This window comes from Brachycentrus maculatus, unplaced genomic scaffold (genome assembly GCF_059751285.1).
Source record: "Brachycentrus maculatus isolate JH-2025_06_01 unplaced genomic scaffold, ASM5975128v1 h1tg000139l, whole genome shotgun sequence".
NCBI classification, from domain to species: domain Eukaryota; kingdom Metazoa; phylum Arthropoda; class Insecta; order Trichoptera; family Brachycentridae; genus Brachycentrus; species Brachycentrus maculatus.
This window is the reverse complement of record NW_028280892.1, coordinates 2204000-2223914: the sequence shown is the minus strand read 5'-3', so window position 1 is coordinate 2223914 and position 19915 is coordinate 2204000. Positions and strand designations below refer to the sequence as shown.

At 35.9% G+C, this 19915-nt stretch overlaps 1 protein-coding gene across 1 annotated transcript in view; it reads left to right on the top strand.

Annotated features, from left to right (window-relative positions):
- Positions 1 to 984: 984 nt before the first annotated feature.
- Positions 985 to 19915, top strand: part of LOC148309138 (uncharacterized) — a 74121-nt gene continuing 55190 nt past the window's right edge. The window contains exons 1-2 of the mRNA XM_088260589.1: positions 985 to 998; positions 3982 to 5926. Coding sequence (XP_088116715.1) covers positions 4007 to 5926 — 1920 coding nt within the window. The 5' untranslated portion in view covers positions 985 to 998; positions 3982 to 4006. The remainder of the gene's footprint in view (positions 999 to 3981; positions 5927 to 19915) is intronic.

The window sequence follows — 19915 nt, the reverse complement described above, 5'->3', positions numbered from 1 at the left end:
GTATATTTATAATGAGCAAACAGTGGTTTAATCCATGCTTCTCCGCCGCTTTTCGCAGTGAATCTCCTGCTTTAACCTCCTCATAAGCGTATGTGTACCTCGACAAGTCGACCTCCCCTCTCGAAGTCTTTCTTGCGCGTACTCTCGGCATCTAGAAAACAGGAAAACTGAAAAAATATGTTGTTTCAACCGTACCCACAAAAAATGTTTCAACCGTCCCCAACCCCTCCTTTAGGTGGAAAACAGAAAATAGTAATGTAAACAATAATGGCACATTAAAACTAATCACTATTTCGTGTTCTACAAGCTTTATTTCAAACATGAAATCATACTCAATAATATCGTTTCAATAGAAACCGTAATAAAAGGAAAATTCTCAGAACAAAAATACTTACTTTTGGTTATCAAAATACAATAAGACCTCCTACAAGCAACTGCACCGTGCGGCGAGCGATGCAACACTGATATTCGTGTTTGAACTTGTTGTCCGCTTTGTTCGTCCCTTGGACCCTTCACCCTACCGCATACGGTTTGCAAGATATTTGCTCTGTTTCAACCGTCCTTTGTTTCAACCGTACCCAGTCTACCCTACTTAAATGTTGAGAACTGCTTTCACTCGCGTTCTGGAAACGCAATTCAACAAGTGAACAACTAGTTGAGCGAAATAGCATTTCAAGTTTTCCTTATGCAGGTCAATCTCCTTTTTTCTTTAGTTTTTTGTTGTTATTATTATTTAAATATGTTCAATGACTAATAATAGAACAAGAAGTCTGGAAACATGATAATATACAATTACGAATACATTATCTTTGCATTATACAACTATTTTTTCCAAAGATGAATAGTAACATAGTCACGTAATATTTTTTGCGTTTTGTTCACTTTTTTTTTCTAAATTCTATTACTCTTTTTTTTTTAGAAAATATTCACATTCTTTCAATTAACTTTTTTTCAGATCTTTAACCCGTTCAACTAGCTGCAAATTACTCGTTAGTTAGGTAAATATTTTCATTAAAAAATATGTATTTTAAATAAATTGTTATAAAATCATATTTACGAAGTAAATTCCAACCCAAATGTATGTAAGTAAAGCGTGGAGTTAGCAATAGAAGTATGGAAGAAGACTAAATGCACTCGAAATGTGACCCCTCAGACGAGTATACGGCAAAACCATGTTCAATGTTCAAATAGGTGTTCGAATGGTGAAATGAGGATGGAACGCAAAGCTGAAATGAGCAATAAAACTAAGAAAGGTGTGTTGACATTGTTTGGACGTACGGAGCGATTGAGTGGGGTAAGAACGGTAAAACAAATTTATGATGCTAATGTAGTAAGAAAAAGCACCAGAAGAAGACCGAGGAAACTTGGGCTGATCACGTATGTCAAATAAATATAATAATATCAAAGCGGTCGGGTCAGGAGTCGAAATAATCGCCGGGTATGTATGAAGAGATGCTTGGATGTGAAAGAGGCGAAGAATATTTGCAAAGTAGACTGGTGTGGCGTTCTATTCTCTCTGACAGAAGAATATTTGCAAAGACAGACTGGTGTGTATTGCATAAACCTTTAGGCTACGGTCTACTGTGTATTCGGTACACGTTGTCGCTTCTAACGTTTAATTTATCGATGCTTTGGTGATAGTTACGACACATCCTTTCGTCGTAATTTCACTTTGTTGAATTACGTGGTAGGAATACCTCCTTACCTTCTGTTATCCGTATTCGATAACGATTTTTTTATTGTTTTACAGTTTTGGGGGTTATCGTAAGAGCTAGCCATATATCGCTCACTCCTTTCAACAACGTCATATATCAAAAATCGTTAATTTTCAGTTGTACCAACATATTTTCGGAATGCCAAGAAAAGGTACTATATTCGAGCAAAAGCGGCATATGTTTATCTTAATATTTACCCGCTACAGGGTAGAAAGTGTTGTTTTTTTTCATTTTGAAGAAATGGCATTGTTTAAATTTTTTTTAACATACTAAATATTTTTGGAATGGAGAAAAAACATTCAGGTTTTACCTAAAAAGATCTGTTGCACAGTAAAAAGTTCAATAAGTAGCTTGATATTTATTTTTAACACATTTTATAATATTCTTAAACTTTAAAATTGATCTCCTAAAAAATCTAGTTTTTTTATATATCGCTCACTCCTTTAAACAACGTCATATATCAAAAATCGTCAATTCACAGTTGTGCAAGTTTTCGGATGCCCAGAAAATGTACTATATCCCAACAAAAGATGCATATTTTTAACTTAATATTTACCCGCTACAGCGCAGAAAGAGTTGTTTTTGTATTTTGAAGAAATGGTATTGTTTTATAATTTTTTTTAAAAATACTAAATATTTTTCGAATGGAGAAAAAACCTTCAGGTTTTACCTAAAAAGATCTGTTGCACAGTAAAAAGTTAAATAAGTGGCTTGATATTTATTTTTATTACATTTTATTTTATTTTTACACTTTAAAAATCTCCTAAAAATCATGTTTTTTGATATACTTATGACGTTATTGAAAGGAGTGAGCGATATGTGAATTGCCAGTTTTGAAACATGACTGACTCTGTATAAGTATATTATTAATATTTTTGAAATACTAGTACATTTTCTATTGAATCGAAACAAACAGACTTCCCAGGTCCTTCGTTTATCGTGAGAATTTTTCGTTATCTTCATATAATATTATATTATTACGATTGTTCTGTGCAACTTTATATTAAGGCTGAGATCTAGTGATCAAATTCAGAAAGCGACCGGCCGCGTTAGGGGCTAGACATCTTTCCACGCACATTTTTTTTAAATACATATTGTAATTTAAATTTTTAATAATATGTATTGACACAATAATTTTATAATTGTTTACTCAAAACCATATATTTATTTCAAATAATAAAAAAAACAATCCAAATACGCTATTTTATGCAAAAAATATAATTACGTCATATGTTATCATATGTTATGAAACCAATTTATGTGGTGAATGTAGTTGGTAATAGAAGCAGAGAATGGCCGAGGAAAACTTGGCACGATCAAATATTTAAAAAAAAACTTGAATGTGGTCAAATCAGGAGTCGGAATAATCGCTGTATATGTGTGAGGAGATGCATGAATGTGAAAGAGGCGAAGATTGCATACTAAGTCAGATCGGTGTGGCGTTCTCGGCGTGATGGACAGAGTTATTAAGTTTTTAGTTTATCTTTCTAAGTACATATTTGAGTAAACTTTATAAAATGAAATAACTTTACATATTTGAGACCTAGATATACCGTATTTATTGATTTTGTAATAACTTTGTGGAATAAATGGCGAAAATACAAACTGTTTGTATTTTTGTATTATTGTATGACTTTGTGCACCATTCGATTATAAAGTTTTGTACTGACATTTCTCGTTAGAACTGCATTTTATGTAATAAAACAACGACTGTGCAATTTTTACTTCCCACTTTTATTATTAAAAGTGAAAAAGCTATAAAGTCGTTTTTTGTTTTCTTTATGTATAATTTAAATATAAAAAGAAAACACTTATGTATGAGATTAGTTTTAGACAGCTACATATATATTTTCTCAGCAACAGGTGAAGAGTTCGTATTTCCACCTGTTGATGGGAACATGTGTAATTTTCGAAACTAGTCGTGTTTTATTTATTTTTTTTATTTAGCTATTTTTTACTTTTTTTTCTTTTCGTCGTCGCGCAAAAAAATCTTCTAAATTATTATTTCTATTTTTTTTCGATATTTAAATGTATCATATTAGTTTGTTATGTCTCTAGCCTTGAATCTTGCATATCGAAGGTTTTTTTGCGCGATGTCGAATGATGTCGGTTATCTCCCTCGATAAGCTGCAGATACAGTAGTAGAGATGACGAGAACCGATACGTACATTTTTTACCGTTCGGGAATAATGAACTTCATTCCGAACTCGAAATATGTTTAATCGGCAGAGGAGCGCGGGGTCATAAACCGTTGTTGTGTGTGCAGGTCGGAGGCAGGCGGGGGGCGAGGCATGGAGGCGGGCGAGGAGGGGGTGCCGCAGTGGAAGAGGGAGCTGCTCCGCAGGAGGCGCGCGGGGCCCGCTCAGTCCGCCGCGCGCCGCGCTCCCGCCGACATGCTGCTGCAGGCGCCCGCGCACTACTGCCTGCCCGAGCCGCCCGACGCGCCCGAGGAGCTCACCTACGGGCCCGGCATCGTGAAGAAGCTCAAGTCGCGCTACCTGTCGCTGACGCTGCGCGAGGCGAGCGCGCGCGCGCGGCCCGCGCTGCCCGGCCTGCGCAGGGCCGCCAGCCTGGAGCACGGCCTGGACGAGCCGCCGCCGCCGCGCCGCCCCGCGCGCTACCGCCAGCCCGCGCGCGCGCCCGACGCCGTCAAGCGCGCGCGCTCCGTGGACGCGCTCGCGCGCCGCGAGGACCCGCCCTCGCCGCCCGCCTCGCCGCCCGCGTCCCCGCCCGCGTCCCCGCCGCCCGCGCCGCCCGCGTCACCGCCGCCCGCGCCACCCGCCACCCCGCCGCCCGCACCGCCCGCGCAGCGCCCCAGGCGCCCGCAGCCGCTGCTCAAGGAGGCGGAGCGCCCGCCGCCGGACCTCGTCAAGCACGCGCTCAAGATCTTCGAGGGCCACCCCGCCAAGCGGACCAAGACGCCCGCTCCGACCGGCCAGGTCGCCGACAAGGTCAAGAACTTCTCGGCCGGGAAGCCTCGCGTGGCTAACGGGGGCCCTCGTCCGGCGATACCCCCGCGGGGCCCGCTGCTGTCGCCCGACCGGCGCCCCGCCACCGCGGCCACGCAGACCACCCCGTCCCTGCTGGCGCGCCCGCCGCCCTCCCCCAAGAAGCTTCCCCTACAGAAGGACGCGGACCCGCGCGACCGGTCCCTGAGCCCGGTGTACGTCAGCCGGCACCCGGTCATCCTAGCTCAGATAAATACCGCGCCCGTCACGAATAAAGAATTCCACTTCATCCGGGAAACCGAGTTGTCCGCCTCTCGGTCTCCGGTCCCGTCTCCGCGCTCCAGTCCGCCGGAGTCCCCCGGCGCGGAGAGGCCCCCCGCCGAGAGGAACGGAGCGGTCGCGCCCTTCGCGCGCTCGTCCACCCCGGACCCCGAAACGGTGCACCCTCCCGCCGCCACCGAGATATCGCTCATAGCGCCCCCCACCCCGTACCGGGGCGCCGCGGTCCCCGCGAATCGACGCTCCGACTCCGAGTCGTCGAGCGCGGACGAACGAAACACGAGCGACTCCTCGTCGGAGGACGAAGCCGCGTTCGAAGTGAACGGAGAGGACCCGGCGCCGGCCGCCAAGGCCGTCGGCAAATCCGCGCTGGAGAACATATCGCGCGCGGGGACAACGACGCAGTACGCGTTCGGCGGCCACAACGGCGACAGCGGCTGCGACAAATCCTATTTGCCCGGCGCCAAATCAACCGAGAAAGTGCGACCCGCGGAGGTCGAGATCGGAGTGCCGGACATTCTTAGTCCTGGCTTCGTGTCACCCACGCCCGCCTTTGTCTCGCGTGCCGAGGCAACCGTGCTGTTCGCGCTGAGCAAGGAGAAGCTGGGCGTGAGCGCGCGCGTGGACCCGGAGAGCAGCCCGGCGCTGGTCCACTACGCGTCCCCGTCGCCGCCGCTGACCAGCCGGGAGATAGAGAAGAACCTGATCAACACGCGCAGGTCCCGGGCGAGCATGCCGGACAAGGAGGACGCGACGCGAGTGCGCGGCGCCATCCCGCCCGGCCGGGACGCGCTAGTGAGTGGTGGTGAAGTGAAGCGGGCGGCGAGCAACGGGCTCGCGGGCCCGCGGGGCGGCGGCGGCCGCAAGCCGCACTGGCAGCAGGAGAACACGATGGTGTTCAACTTCTCCAACAGGAAGGAAGTGCCCGACTACGTGGAGAACGACGGCATCATCCTGCGCAGCAGCAAGAGAGAGAAAACCAAGGTAGATACCGTCATTTCAGATTTTGCATATCTAAAGCACTAACTTTGTGGATCATTGTAATATATTATCTGGAGAAATAAAATAACTTTGTTCTTTGATGCACTCCCTTTTATTATTAAAAACCAATTAGTTTCGGCAACAACCTGTTGCCTTCCTCAGAGTTTGTTTCATAACTTGTTGGTTTTTAGGTATAAAAGTAAGTGGATCAAAAAACCATGTTATTTTATTTCTCCAAATAATATACTATCATTTCTCGACCCAGTAAATATTATTTATAGATTTGGCGTATAATTTGTAGAACTCCGTTTCAATTTATATATGAAATATTAAAATCAAACTCTCATTTTTAAGTAGTATGAAAATTCCATAACAAGGCGAAACAATTGTCATTTTTTATTTGTTTTTAAAATGGTAAATTACAGTTTAATAGACTCTAAACATCAGTGTTCGGTTTAAATATTCAATTTTACCAGTAAATATTATTCAAATCACAATATTCATACCGGAGTGTTGCGATGATGTCACGCGTAATTGCTCGAAACACTAGCGACTCCTTGAAGCAGACCGTCTATTTTTATGCGATAAGATAAGATTTTATAAAATAACACTAAATCAAATCGTAATTCCACGTAAATTCGTCATATTTTCACATTTCACCGTATTTTTTTAATTTCACTATCGTGTCATTGCCCAATATCGGCGAGAAATTGTCGAGATATTGCAACAATTGCCTGCCGGAATCCGTTTTGAATCGATTTGATAACGCGCGATACTTATCGCTTTTATCGCGACCACCTCGCATTCGGCCACATGTACACATTTGCCATCCATTTCTTCTGTCTGTGTCACGACTGTCACTTGAGAGTGATTGTCCTCGTCTTTGGCAGCTCTAAACAGAGCCTCGACGGTCCTGATCCCCGTCCTATCTCGTTTATTCCCGAGCAAGGAGACCTGTCTTCTATCGCCGACCTTCTTTTTTGCCTTTTATGATTATTACTCATTCATCTTCTTCATAAGCCCTCTGTCCTCCACTGCTGGGTATAGGCCTCTTCCGTATCTATCCATTTCTTTCGGTCGGTTGCTGCTTGCAGCCAGTTTCTACCGAGGAGTTTTACGTGGTTTCCTCCCAGCAATGAGCAAATACTAAGAAGTTCACGATTGGCCCACACTAGATTATCACTACTGTTTCCAACACAGATTCAAATAAAAACATATTTATTTACAACATTTTGAGTGTGTCCACTTGTTCACAAATCTGGATTATCTCCAATTAGGTACTTATAGGAGTATTTTTCATATGAAAGATGTCAACAAAAAAAATAATATGACATATTTATTTAGTTAGAAGAAACAAAAATCCACTTAATGATCTTTAAACCTTGTACTAATAAGCTACGAAATATTAAATGCAATTCCCATATAAAATAAAAAACAGTTTCTACTCCCCACAGCGACCATGTCGTCTGACTAACTCTTGGGGTCTTCCGACGCCTCTTTTGTTCTCCCAAGGTCTCTATACTAAAGAAAGTTGGGATCCATCTCGTGGGGTCCTGTCTTGCAATATGTCCTGCCCAGTGCCTTATGAGTCACGCCACGCGATCCACGATATCCTCTGTTTTGCTTCCGTTCCTGGTATCTTCATTTTTTCACATTCATCATCTTGCCAAGTAATAATTTAGCAAATCATTGATTTACCAATTGTGCCGGCGCGATCGCTTCGTACTTGGCTTTGTTTCTTGATATTTGGGTCAGCCGAAAGCGCGGAGGCAGAGAGAGAGACTAGAGAATTGATTGATCAAACAGATCAAGTATTTCGACTAGTCACCTTAGCGGTCAACCTTCGGGTAGCTGTGCCCAAGTGTTAGATTGCCATGAATCTGACGTATACACACTCTGTTGTGTACAGAGTGTTCTCTGTGGATTTGAAAGCCGATTTCCGTTAATAACGACCGTTTAACACTTTTGAACCGTAACCTTTTTTTAAATATAAAATAATGAAACCAACCCGTCGAATTCGCAATCCATTCACTAGATCTCTTTTAGACAATAAATTTTCAAGGAAACATACTGCATGATTTTTTTTATGACATTTTGAGTGTGTCCAAATACTCGGCTCATTACTAGAAATAGCCACACTACTCAAATTCTCGAAACTTCTAAATATATTTATCAAACTCGAAACAGTGTTCGCATGAAACTCGCGTTTTTCGTGACTACGGTTTTCGATCCCATCTTAATATGTGATTTTTAATATCTTTACTTTATACATACTTGAAACCTTCCAATATACCAAAAAACTAAATAATTGTAATTTTCTGTTTTTCAATCTTTTCCAATCAATTCAAAGAATTGATATTTTGTATGAGATTTTTTTATATAATATTTTAATGCGGATAGCAAGGGGTTAATATTTAATGTAGCATTTTATAGCGTACTAATGTTATGCATATCTATATGCCACTATGTAAATATTAGCTTTCCGTACAATCTCTACGCATAAATTGTAGATATCACGTGACACATTTCAGCCCGATCTTGCAGAATGTATTAAACTCATCGCGTTTTTTTTTGCTAAGAGAAGTGACGTAATTTTTTTGCCGAACAGAGTTTTTTTTTTTGAGAATAATATGTATTAAAAAGAAGTTATAAAAAGAGTGATATTCACGAACTCACGAAACCCGTTTTAGCTTTTTACATATACAGCATTAGAAAAATGAGTTGAGTCGAGCCCTAACATCTGTATCCTGCCCGCCCTGAACGGTCAGGACCCGTGTGGCAAAAAACCTAAAGCGAACGCAGCCTCGTTCGTAATGTTTTTTTTTCAATATTTTTTTAATGCACTCAAAACTCAAACTGTCAAGATAGTGTCTGAAACGACTGGAATTGCATTCTTTAATCCTGACGTAAGGGACCCTTTAAAATTCCATTCTCTTCTTCATCTATGTTGAGATGTCAAAATCCTTTATTCATTTTGAAGTGTGGAAAATAATCCAATGTCTACTTTTTTTGGTGAAAATTCTACTACGATCCCACTTTTAAATGTCGGCAGCTAAAATTAATAATAAAATAATAATAAACCGTTATTCGCACCCCAATGGTGAATAGGGCACTGCGTCATATAAAATGAAATGAAACCCTTATCCGCACCCAAATGGTGCATAGGGCACTGCTTCATATAAACACAGTGTTATCTTGATCGTTTACACATGAAGGAAAGGTGATCAGCCCTCCGCTTCAGGTACCAGTCCAGGGTATTATTGAATAAATATCAGAGTGAAAAAATTACTTATATTTGTTTGCCCCCCCCCCTGGGAATCGAACCCGGGACCTCCAGAACGGTAACCGAGCGTGCTGACCATTACACTACGGAGGCGGACAAAGAACTTATAAATGATTGAATTGATATTTTGGATAGATATGCGTCTGAAGATAATCATAAAAAAACGTTTTCTTTGTAGGTGTGTGTCTAAATACCATATTTATTCCAAATCGAAAACAGTTTATTATCATACGGAATGGGGTCCTGACACCATTGTCAAGATTGACAGTGTGTCTTATTCATTGACAGTTTTAATTAAAACGTGATCGCGGAACTTCAGCGATGACACTTCCGCTACCAGCGACACCTGATGATACGAGTCTTTTAAATTTATTATTAGATTAAAACCAATATTTTTAGCTTTTCCACTTTTTTTATTTGACCAGCGACCGGGTTTCGTCGTCACCGACATCATCAGACTGGTGAGAGGCTATACAAATTGTTATGTTATATATAAAAGAAGGCAGGAGTTGATAACCATGATTTGATATAATTTTATTAAGAAATTAATTTAATTTGAGTGAATTTAAGTATTGTATGATATTAAAAATATTTTTTATAAAGGTTTTTTTGTATTGAAAGCACGATTTTATATAAAGATCTTTATATAAAATCGTGCTTACAATACAAAAAAAAAAAAATTTTAATATCATACAATACTTTAATTCACTCAAATTAAATTAATTTCTCAATAAAATTATATCAAATCATGGTTATCAACTCCTGCCTTCTTTTATATATAACATAAGAATTTGTATAGCCTCTCACCAGTCTGATGATGTCGGTAACGACGAAACCCGGTCGCTGGTCAAATAAAAAAAGTGGAAAAGCTAAAAATATTGGTTTTAATCTAATAATAAATTAAAAATGCAATTCCATCACGAAGTGTCAGTGGATAATATAAATCTATTAAAGAGTCTTTTAAATAAATAACTCACGAGTGAAGTTCGTGTTTGCTTTGAAATTTACAAGATTTACACTATATTAATAAAACTAAAATCTTGGGAGTTTATTTTAATCTTTTTTGGAAGTACTAGTCGCCAACAATCGTTGAAGATCGTCAATCAGTAGTCTGTCTGCATGCCCAGACAATGGATATAGACGGATGTATAATACAACTCCTTTGAATAAGAATTTTCCATTGTTTCCATAGTTTATTATCATTACTGCGTTGAATCAGCCGTTCATATTGAGTTGTATTGATAAAACTATACAGTAGGTACATAATCTTGTATTATCCAATTACATAATGCTATGAATTATATTTATTTAATTAACGAAAAAAATATCATAATATTTTTTTTATATTAACGGCCGTAGAAAATTTGTACAAAATATACTACATAGTTTAAGTACTTATACAGTAGATTTATACTATCCACTGACACTTCGTGATGGAATTGCATTTTAATATATTATTAGATTAATAATAATAAATAAATCCCTTACCGCACCCCAATGGTGCATAGGGCACTGCTTCATATAAACGCAGTGTTATCTCGATCGATTACACATGAAGGAAAGGTGATCAGCCCTCCACTTCAGGTACCAGTCCAGTGTAATATTGAATAAATATTAGAGTGAAAAAAAAAACACTTTAATTTATTAAACCCAATTAGATTTAAACCAATATTTTTAGCCTTTCCACTTTATTTTTATTTGACCAGCGACCGGGTTTCGTCGTTACCGACATCATCACCAGTCTGATGATGTCGGTAACGACGAAACCCGGTCACTGGTCAAATAAAAATAAAGTGGAAAAGTTAAAAATATTGGTTTTAATTTAATAATATATACTTAGTATAACTTGTTAAGTTAGGATAGTTAATTAATGTTATTAAACTTTGGATAATAATAATAAACACATTAAATAAACGGAATATAAAGTTAAAACAGTGAATCATTATTAAAATATAATAAAATTATGTATTCATTTTTATAATATTTCAAACAAAGATTTTTTGAGTCTACTGAGTTGTATTTTATTAAAAAAAAACACATAAAAATTCATACTGTGATAATTGTTTCGCCTAGTTATGGCATTTTCAAACGAATGTGATGATTAAATGGACTGGCGGTCCTTATGTAGCATAATGATATAGAACGTACAATGATCACTGAATAATGAATGAACGTGTAATGATAATGTCCGCCTCCGTGGTGTAATGGTTAGCGTGTTTAGCTACCGTGCTGGAGGTCCCGGGTTCGATTCCCCGGGGGGGGGGGTGAAAATAAATATTAGTGATTTTACTTTGTAATATTTATTTAATATTACCCTGAAGCGCAAGAGTGATCACCTTGCCTTCGTGTAAGTAATGATCAAGATAACACTGCGTCAATTCGATGCAGTGCCCTATGCACCACTGGGTGCGGATAAGGGTTATAAGTAAGTAATGATCACTGAAAGAAAGACTTTGTGAGTCGGTTATGTCTCTCACCCTTCCCTGCGGCTGGTTGATTAGTTGACCAATACTCGGTCGATTATTACTCGGTCGAGTATTACCCGGTCGAGTATTACCCGGTCGATTATTACATTACGTATCGCCCGTAATAGCCGTACGGAGACGCCCTGCCGCCGCAGCTAGCAATAATACGGTCAGTTGGGTCTCCTCCTGCGAGCGCATTTCCGCCACACGCTCGTACCTCCCGAAGCGTTCGGAGAAAATGAGGAAATTGAAACTGTTTCCAGCTGCTCAATCAGCCGAGTCCTAACTGCTGCCTGCATACCGAACCGCGCGGGTATACTTCATTCACGCCCGGGCGGCACTGTGACGGCAAACGGCAACACACTCCATTACTAAATCACTAACTTTTTAATTTCACTAATTGATTCGGCAGTCACTTTGTGGTAAAATCTATCCATTTTAAATTAATGTTTTACTTGGTAAGTACCACTATTTCTTAAAATCTACTGTGACACGTGATTCGATGCATTCCGCATCATTTTCATTAGCACAAGGTATTTGAAAATGATGCGGAATGCATCGACACACGTCACAGTAGATTTTTAAGAAATAGTGGTATTTACTAAGTAAAACATTAATTAAAAACTGTCTTTTTAATTTAAACATCCTTCGTTACAGTTACATCGTGCCTTCATAAATTGACCTATAGTTTAAAACATAGTTTTAACATAGTTTGAATATGCCTTCATAAATGCGTTACCCTTAACTAAATCACAAAAAACGTAGTTTCAACGTGCCTTCATAAATGCACTATCCCTTTCTAAATCACGAACTTTTTAACTTAAAAAAAACAGTGTCATCGTGCCTGCATAAATGAATTCACCCTTTTTTATAAAAAAAACATTTTGAATATGCGCCTTCGCAAAGTCTTATTAAATTATAAACTTTTAATTAAAAAAAAACGTTGTTTATACACGCCTTCAAAAATGCATTAATCCTTACTAAATCACGACCTTTTTATTTAAAAAAAAAAACATAGTTTCAACACGCCTTCATACATACATTATACTTAAGTATATAGTTATTTGTATTTTAAAAGCATCGTTAACTTTGTGGTATGATTATATAACACTCTCCGTATCATTCATCGTTCACTTTGTGTAATACCACTTTAAGAATGTAGTTGACGACTGCTGATTTCGGAATAATCATTCCCTCATCAGGTAAACTGTAGACTTAAGTAAAATTTCTGTGGTCGCTTTTTTATGTAACAAAAATTATTATTTCATAAATTTAAACTAAAATTTTGTTTTTAACCATTCTTTTTTGGTACTTTCCTCCAGCCGGGTTTGACTAGAACCTTGTCATCTTTAGAGATGTACTCTATTATTATTACTGATAAATAATAATTACTTTTTCTATTTCTAATACTACTATATTTTCATATTTAAAAAAAAAACTATATCGTAGTTCACTATTGTCGCAGATGTAGAGTATTCTGAATGAAGTACTAAATACTAGTAGGCGAAACCACTATGGTTTAATGGACTTTGAAATAGCGAAAACGTTTATAATTTTCATCATCCCGCCTGACTTTCACGGCGACATCGATGCTCGCATATTTTGCAGAACTTAACTTGAGTATTATCATTTTATATTCATTTTAATTAGTCATTGAATTCATTTTTAGCTAAAAACAATTTATGAATAGGGTATTATCACTCGGGAAGAATATCTAATTTAACATACTCCACCTATAAAGGATTGTGTAAGACTCGTTTCGTGTTTATAACAGCCGATATACTCAATTTTTTCATTCATCATTTTCTTCTGCAAAATTGCCTTCGTAAAAACGTTGTTTTCGTATGTTGGTAACGAATGACATCACAGAGACGTATAGCGGTGTCCGTTTTTCGTTTTATTAAATATTTAAAGTTTAAACCTTAATTTCTTCCTTACTAAAGTAATTTATCTCTTCCGTACTTCCTACAGTTTATATTTTAGTAAAATATCAAATCAACAATATCAAACGCAGGATTCATACACTACGGATGATATGTCAGTATTGTAGGTGTATCAGTATTTGTGGTTTTATTATTTATAAAAATATTTCAATTTCATACTTTTTATGTGGGCCTATGCGGCTCATTATTAGAAATAGGTATCAAATTGTGGTAGAGTGGGTTCGAACCGAGAAACTCTGACTCAAGAGTGCGCGACACTAAACACGGGACCACAACCCGACACAAATAAAAAAAATGTTAAATAACACTTTTTTCTTATATACAAGTACATGTAAATAAATGTATATTGTATTTGTGTTTAAGAAACGGTAAATAAATAAATAAATTAATATTTATAAGATTTTTTTTTGACATCTCATCAAAGATGAAGAAGAATATGGAAGTCTGGGCATTTACGGGGCTGACGACCGTCATAGGCTGGTTTAAGTGATCACTTACACACATGTAACATTCACCAATTCTACCCATTATTGACAACCACACTACTCAAATTCTTGGAAGTTCCATATATATGAACCAATTTAGAAACCTTGTTCTTGAATCACTAAAACTTCACTAGAGACATATATTGGTGAGATGTAAAGAAGCTTTTTTATTAAGCAGAAACTCTTATATTAGTATGTGAGATCCGAATCCTGGATTATAATCACACACATGAGAAACGCCAGAAAATACCATTTTCATATGACGGTCGTCAGCCCCGTAAATGCCCAGACTTCCATATTCTTCTTCATCTTTGATGAGATGTCAAAAAATAATATGAAAATAACTCCTGTAATTGGAGATAATCCAGATTTTGTGAACAAGTATTTGGACACACTCAAAATGTTGTAAATATTTATAAGACCTCAAAAAACCCGATACTTTACTGATACAACTTTGGAAGGTCGTAAGCCCTGGGATTCTCAGATTTCCATTTTATTTCGTATAAAAACAATAGATGTTTCATCTCAAATTAATACATCTACAATGCAATACAAATAAAAAATATTTACCGCTACATTCTAATATAATACATAAAGATTTTTCGATATTTAGGTGATAATTACAGTATTCAATGCCTGTTCATAATTTACTTTGATAGATATCCAATTAAAAATGAATTTTATTAGAAATTTCTTAGATTTATTATGTTAGTAAACAGTTGTAGGCTAAAATATGTATAACAAAATTTGAAAAATTAAAAACGCCATATTTATTGTCTAACCGAGCGTAGAGAGAAGAAAAAGTAAACAATTTCACTCCAATAATATAATACTTATGTAAGAGTTTTTATATAATGCATGACGTCTTTCTTTTCTATTTGGTTTTTTATTGTTTTGCTATGCAAATTGCTAGAAAAATAAACATTTAAAAAAACAGCTCGGCGGTCATGCACGCTCGTACGATGTTGATATACATCACTTTATATACTGATATCTCAGCGTAGATGAATGAGAATATGGAAGTCTGGAAGTTTACAGGGCTAAAGATCTGAATGGGCTGGTTCAAATGATTACTTTATGCATGTGTAACATTCACCAAAAAAATTGGAACCCGTCTATATATCCCTAATCCCTTAGTTATTTCCTCTACCTCCTTCTCTAAATTCCCTTTTTCCTAAGCCTTCCTTCATCAATTTATCTTATATTATCAATTTGTTATTTATGTTTTTTTTAATGTTCATGTACTATCTACCCTCTGATTGCAAAGAGTTATGTATAGTATCAAACGTTTTGACCAATATCACTAGTCTGTTTTTGGTTGATCTTCTTCCTGGCCTTCCATCCCAATTTATCGTCTTTTTAGTCTGTTGGGATCAACTCTCCTCATCCTCAAGTTGTAGGTTCCTCTATCATACACAACGTCACGAAGGCCATACCTTCGACTCACATTATATTTCTGTAGCATCCATGAATTTTTGATCTTCCTCTAGATGTCTTTCTAGGAAAATCCACGACGATCGCCTGGTTCACAATATGTTCAGGTGCTCTGCGTCCTATGTGCCCAAACCATCTCAATTGCCTTTCCTCTGCCTTTCTATTGATGGCTTACACGAATGCGTGAACTCTTTATTTTGTCTCTAAGGAACACTACAGCTGATCATCTAAGCATTCGCATTTCAGCAGTTTCTATTTGCCTAGAGTATGTGTTATACATCGTTCGGCATTCGGAGCCATAGAGGAGTGCGAGTCTGACAGTTGTTTGGTAGACTTTTCTTCTAAGCTTGACTGGCATTTTTGGATCACAAAGGACTGCCTTCGCAGATATTTAAACTCTTTATTTTTTCTCTTCCAGCTGTCCACGTAAGCATTCGCGTTTCAGCCTAATGGAAAGAAAACGAAATTTTAAAAGCTTGACACACATTACAAATTATCAAGCACAAGAGTTACCTCGCGAAAAGCCAACATTCTGAGATCGACTTAATGATATCAAAAGAACACTTAATCGACACGTAGAAAGTTGAGTGCCATATTCTAGATTTTTTGCGAGCCTATGATATGAGAAATTATATACTGACATTCTCTAAATCATGTTTTTTAAATGGGCAAATTTTAATGATCTTTTATTAGCTATAAAACCTACCTCCGTCTTTTTGTGCAGCATGTATATTTCACGTTGTTTATTAACATCTCGACTCTAGTCTAGTCCAGACTTCCATATTCTTCTTCATCTATGTTGAGATGTCAAAAAATAATTAAAAAATAACTCCTAAGTTGAGATAATCCAGACTTATGATTAGTAGTAAGTATTTGGACACACTCAAAATGTTGTAAATAAATTAACTGGTCAAATTATAAACTAAAAGTAATATATATATATATATATATATATATATATATATATATATATATATATATATATATATATATATATATATATATATATATATATATATATATATATATATATATATATATATATATATATATATATATATATATATATATATATATATATATATATATATATATATATATATATATATATATATATATATATATATATATATATATATATATATATATATATATATATATATATATATATATATATATATATATATATATATATATATATATATATATATATATATATATATATATATATATATATATATATATATATATATATATATATATATATATATATATATATATATATATATATATATATATATATATATATATATATATATATATATATATATATATATATATATATATATATATATATATATATATATATATATATATATATATATATATATATATATATATATATATATATATATATATATATATATATATATATATATATATATATATATATATATATATATATATATATATATATATATATATATATATATATATATATATATATATATATATATATATATATATATATATATATATATATATATATATATATATATATATATATATATATATATATATATATATATATATATATATATATATATATATATATATATATATATATATATATATATATATATATATATATATATATATATATATATATATATATATATATATATATATATATATATATATATATATATATATATATATATATATATATATATATATATATATATATATATATATATATATATATATATATATATATATATATATATATATATATATATATATATATATATATATATATATATATATATATATATATATATATATATATATATATATATATATATATATATATATATATATATATATATATATATATATATATATATATATATATATATATATATATATATATATATATATATATATATATATATATATATACATACATATATTTAAAAAAAAAATTCCCATCATTTCTCGAGTGTGTGAATATAATCCAGCATTCGGACCTCGCATACAATGGATCGAGTTTCTGATTAATAAAAAGGTTCTCTCATCTCGCCATAGATGTCTAGTGAAATTCTATTGAATTCAAGCACTATGCTTGGTATTTGAACAATATACTTATTTACAAGTTCCAAAAATTTGAGTAGTGCGGTTTTCAATCATGGGTAGAATTGGTGAATGCCGCACGTGTGTAAAGCGATCGCTTAAACCAGCCAGTGACGGTCGTAAGCCCTAAAAATGCCCTGACTTCCATATTCTTATTTATCTATGTTGAGATGTCAAAAAATTATATTTACATTTTTATTCATGCAAATAGTTTGGTGTCATTCTTTGTTTGTATAAATGCAGTATTTCCTCTGTGCACATGAATGCATTTGATGTGTGTAACGATTTGTCATTTACAGTCATTTGAGGTCAAGTTAATAACTACTCACTGCAGGATTCAATCAGCTGTGTTTTACTCATTAATTTATCATTGAGTTGACTTAGTCGTCAGCAAAATTTGTTGCATTAACCAGTCCGGGAGTATGGACGTAAATGAACGTCGGTGCGAATTTTCCTTAAAAGAGTATGGACGTTAATGAACGTTGAAGTCTGTCTGTCAGTTAGTATTCTTCTTTTTAATGGCTTTTCACCCATCTTGGGTGTTATAGCCAGTGTCGAGTTATTTTTTATTTACACTTTTTACATTTGACTTTCAAGTGTTAGAATTCCCGTTAGTGGGGTTAGTTTTATTAGTAATGTTAGTTTGTGTAATGAGTTATTTTAGTGAGTTATCAGTATGATGTAACTTGTATAGCTATGACATCTGTGGATATTTATGTGTAATTTTGTCATAATTGAAAAATATTTCGAATAGGTGTTTTTGAAAAAAACATTTTTAAAATAATTTCCATCTTCATATTACATCATTTTAATGAAAATAAATTTTTTTCATGTAAAAATAACCCACTCCCCAGAGACAGTCAGACATCAATTTTTGTACTCCCGGAAAGGTTAAGAGTCCGCGACTCTAAACACGGAACCGCAACCCGACACTTTTATGTCGTTGTACCTGGATTTTTATTAATCCGTATAATGTTTTATATCTATAATTTATCCGTCCTTATCAATACCCAGCCCTGTCCCACGTTTCTATTCAGGATTGTGTTCCTTCGTACGCACGTTCGTGATTATCACGTGTTGGATATGGAGATATGTAAATACGTGTGTTATATTATTAGAATGTGTGCTACAAGTATTGTCACTGGCATTATGAATGTTCCACATACTAATTCATGTCCGCTACCATTGCGTGAATAACAATTGAGTCTGTTCGCTTGGAACGTGATCGAATGCGTCATTTCACTATTCATCTCTTCCTGAAGTTCATAACGAGCTAATCTGAAGGTGGAGACTGACCGAGCATCCGAAACTATGGATGGAGCGCACGGCTCGGTGTACTGACTGCCTGAATGTGCTGTATGATAGAGGGCAGTTCGGCTGTCCAAACTTAAAACACAGTAAGGGACATTTTTTTGTAGTACGTTTTTATTTGCATTTTTGGACTAAGTAGAATCTACTTCATCCAAAATGCAAAAAAAAGGTACTACAAAAAAATTGTCCCTTACTGTGTTTTGAATTTGGACAGCCGCGTTATAAGAATGCTTTGAGTCGTGTTACGACAAACAGCCGCAACTTGAGTTACGGCCAGTTGCCTTTACACATTAGATCAGGTCATTAAAATAAGATTACTACAATCTGACATTTGTATAAAAATACAATTTTGTAAGAGAGAAAGAAGACATTTTTTTAGTTGTGCAAATATTTAACTATATTTCTCTCGATAACTTGTAAAATTTCGGCCGTGTGAAGCCAAACGATTGCGGATAACGTTACGCTTATTATCTGCGTGTTAGGTCTTCAGATATTTAATGCCGTTATGCTGTATCGGTCCGAGAGTGGAACTTTTAATGGCGGCTGTTTACGTTTATCGGTTAGCACAATATTTGGCAAAGCTCTAAACCGGTTCACGCTAATTAAAGAAAAGAAAGAAGAATAAAAACAGGAATGTGCCAGAGTGACTTCGCATTCCACCGGTAGAGCCGTCTCATTTCGAATGATTCATAAAAATAATCTATATTTTTGACATCTCCACATAGATGAAGAAGAATATGGAAGTCTGGGCATTTTTAGGGCTTACAACCACCATACCATAGACTTGGTTAAGTGATCACTTTGTATGTATTTTTGTTATTTATAAAAAGAGTAATTTTTGTGTTTTTATTATTATTACATTCTTTTAATATGACGTCAAGGGATCTTGCATCCCTTATGTCACTGCGACTATATTAGGTATATTGTGACCTCCCTCT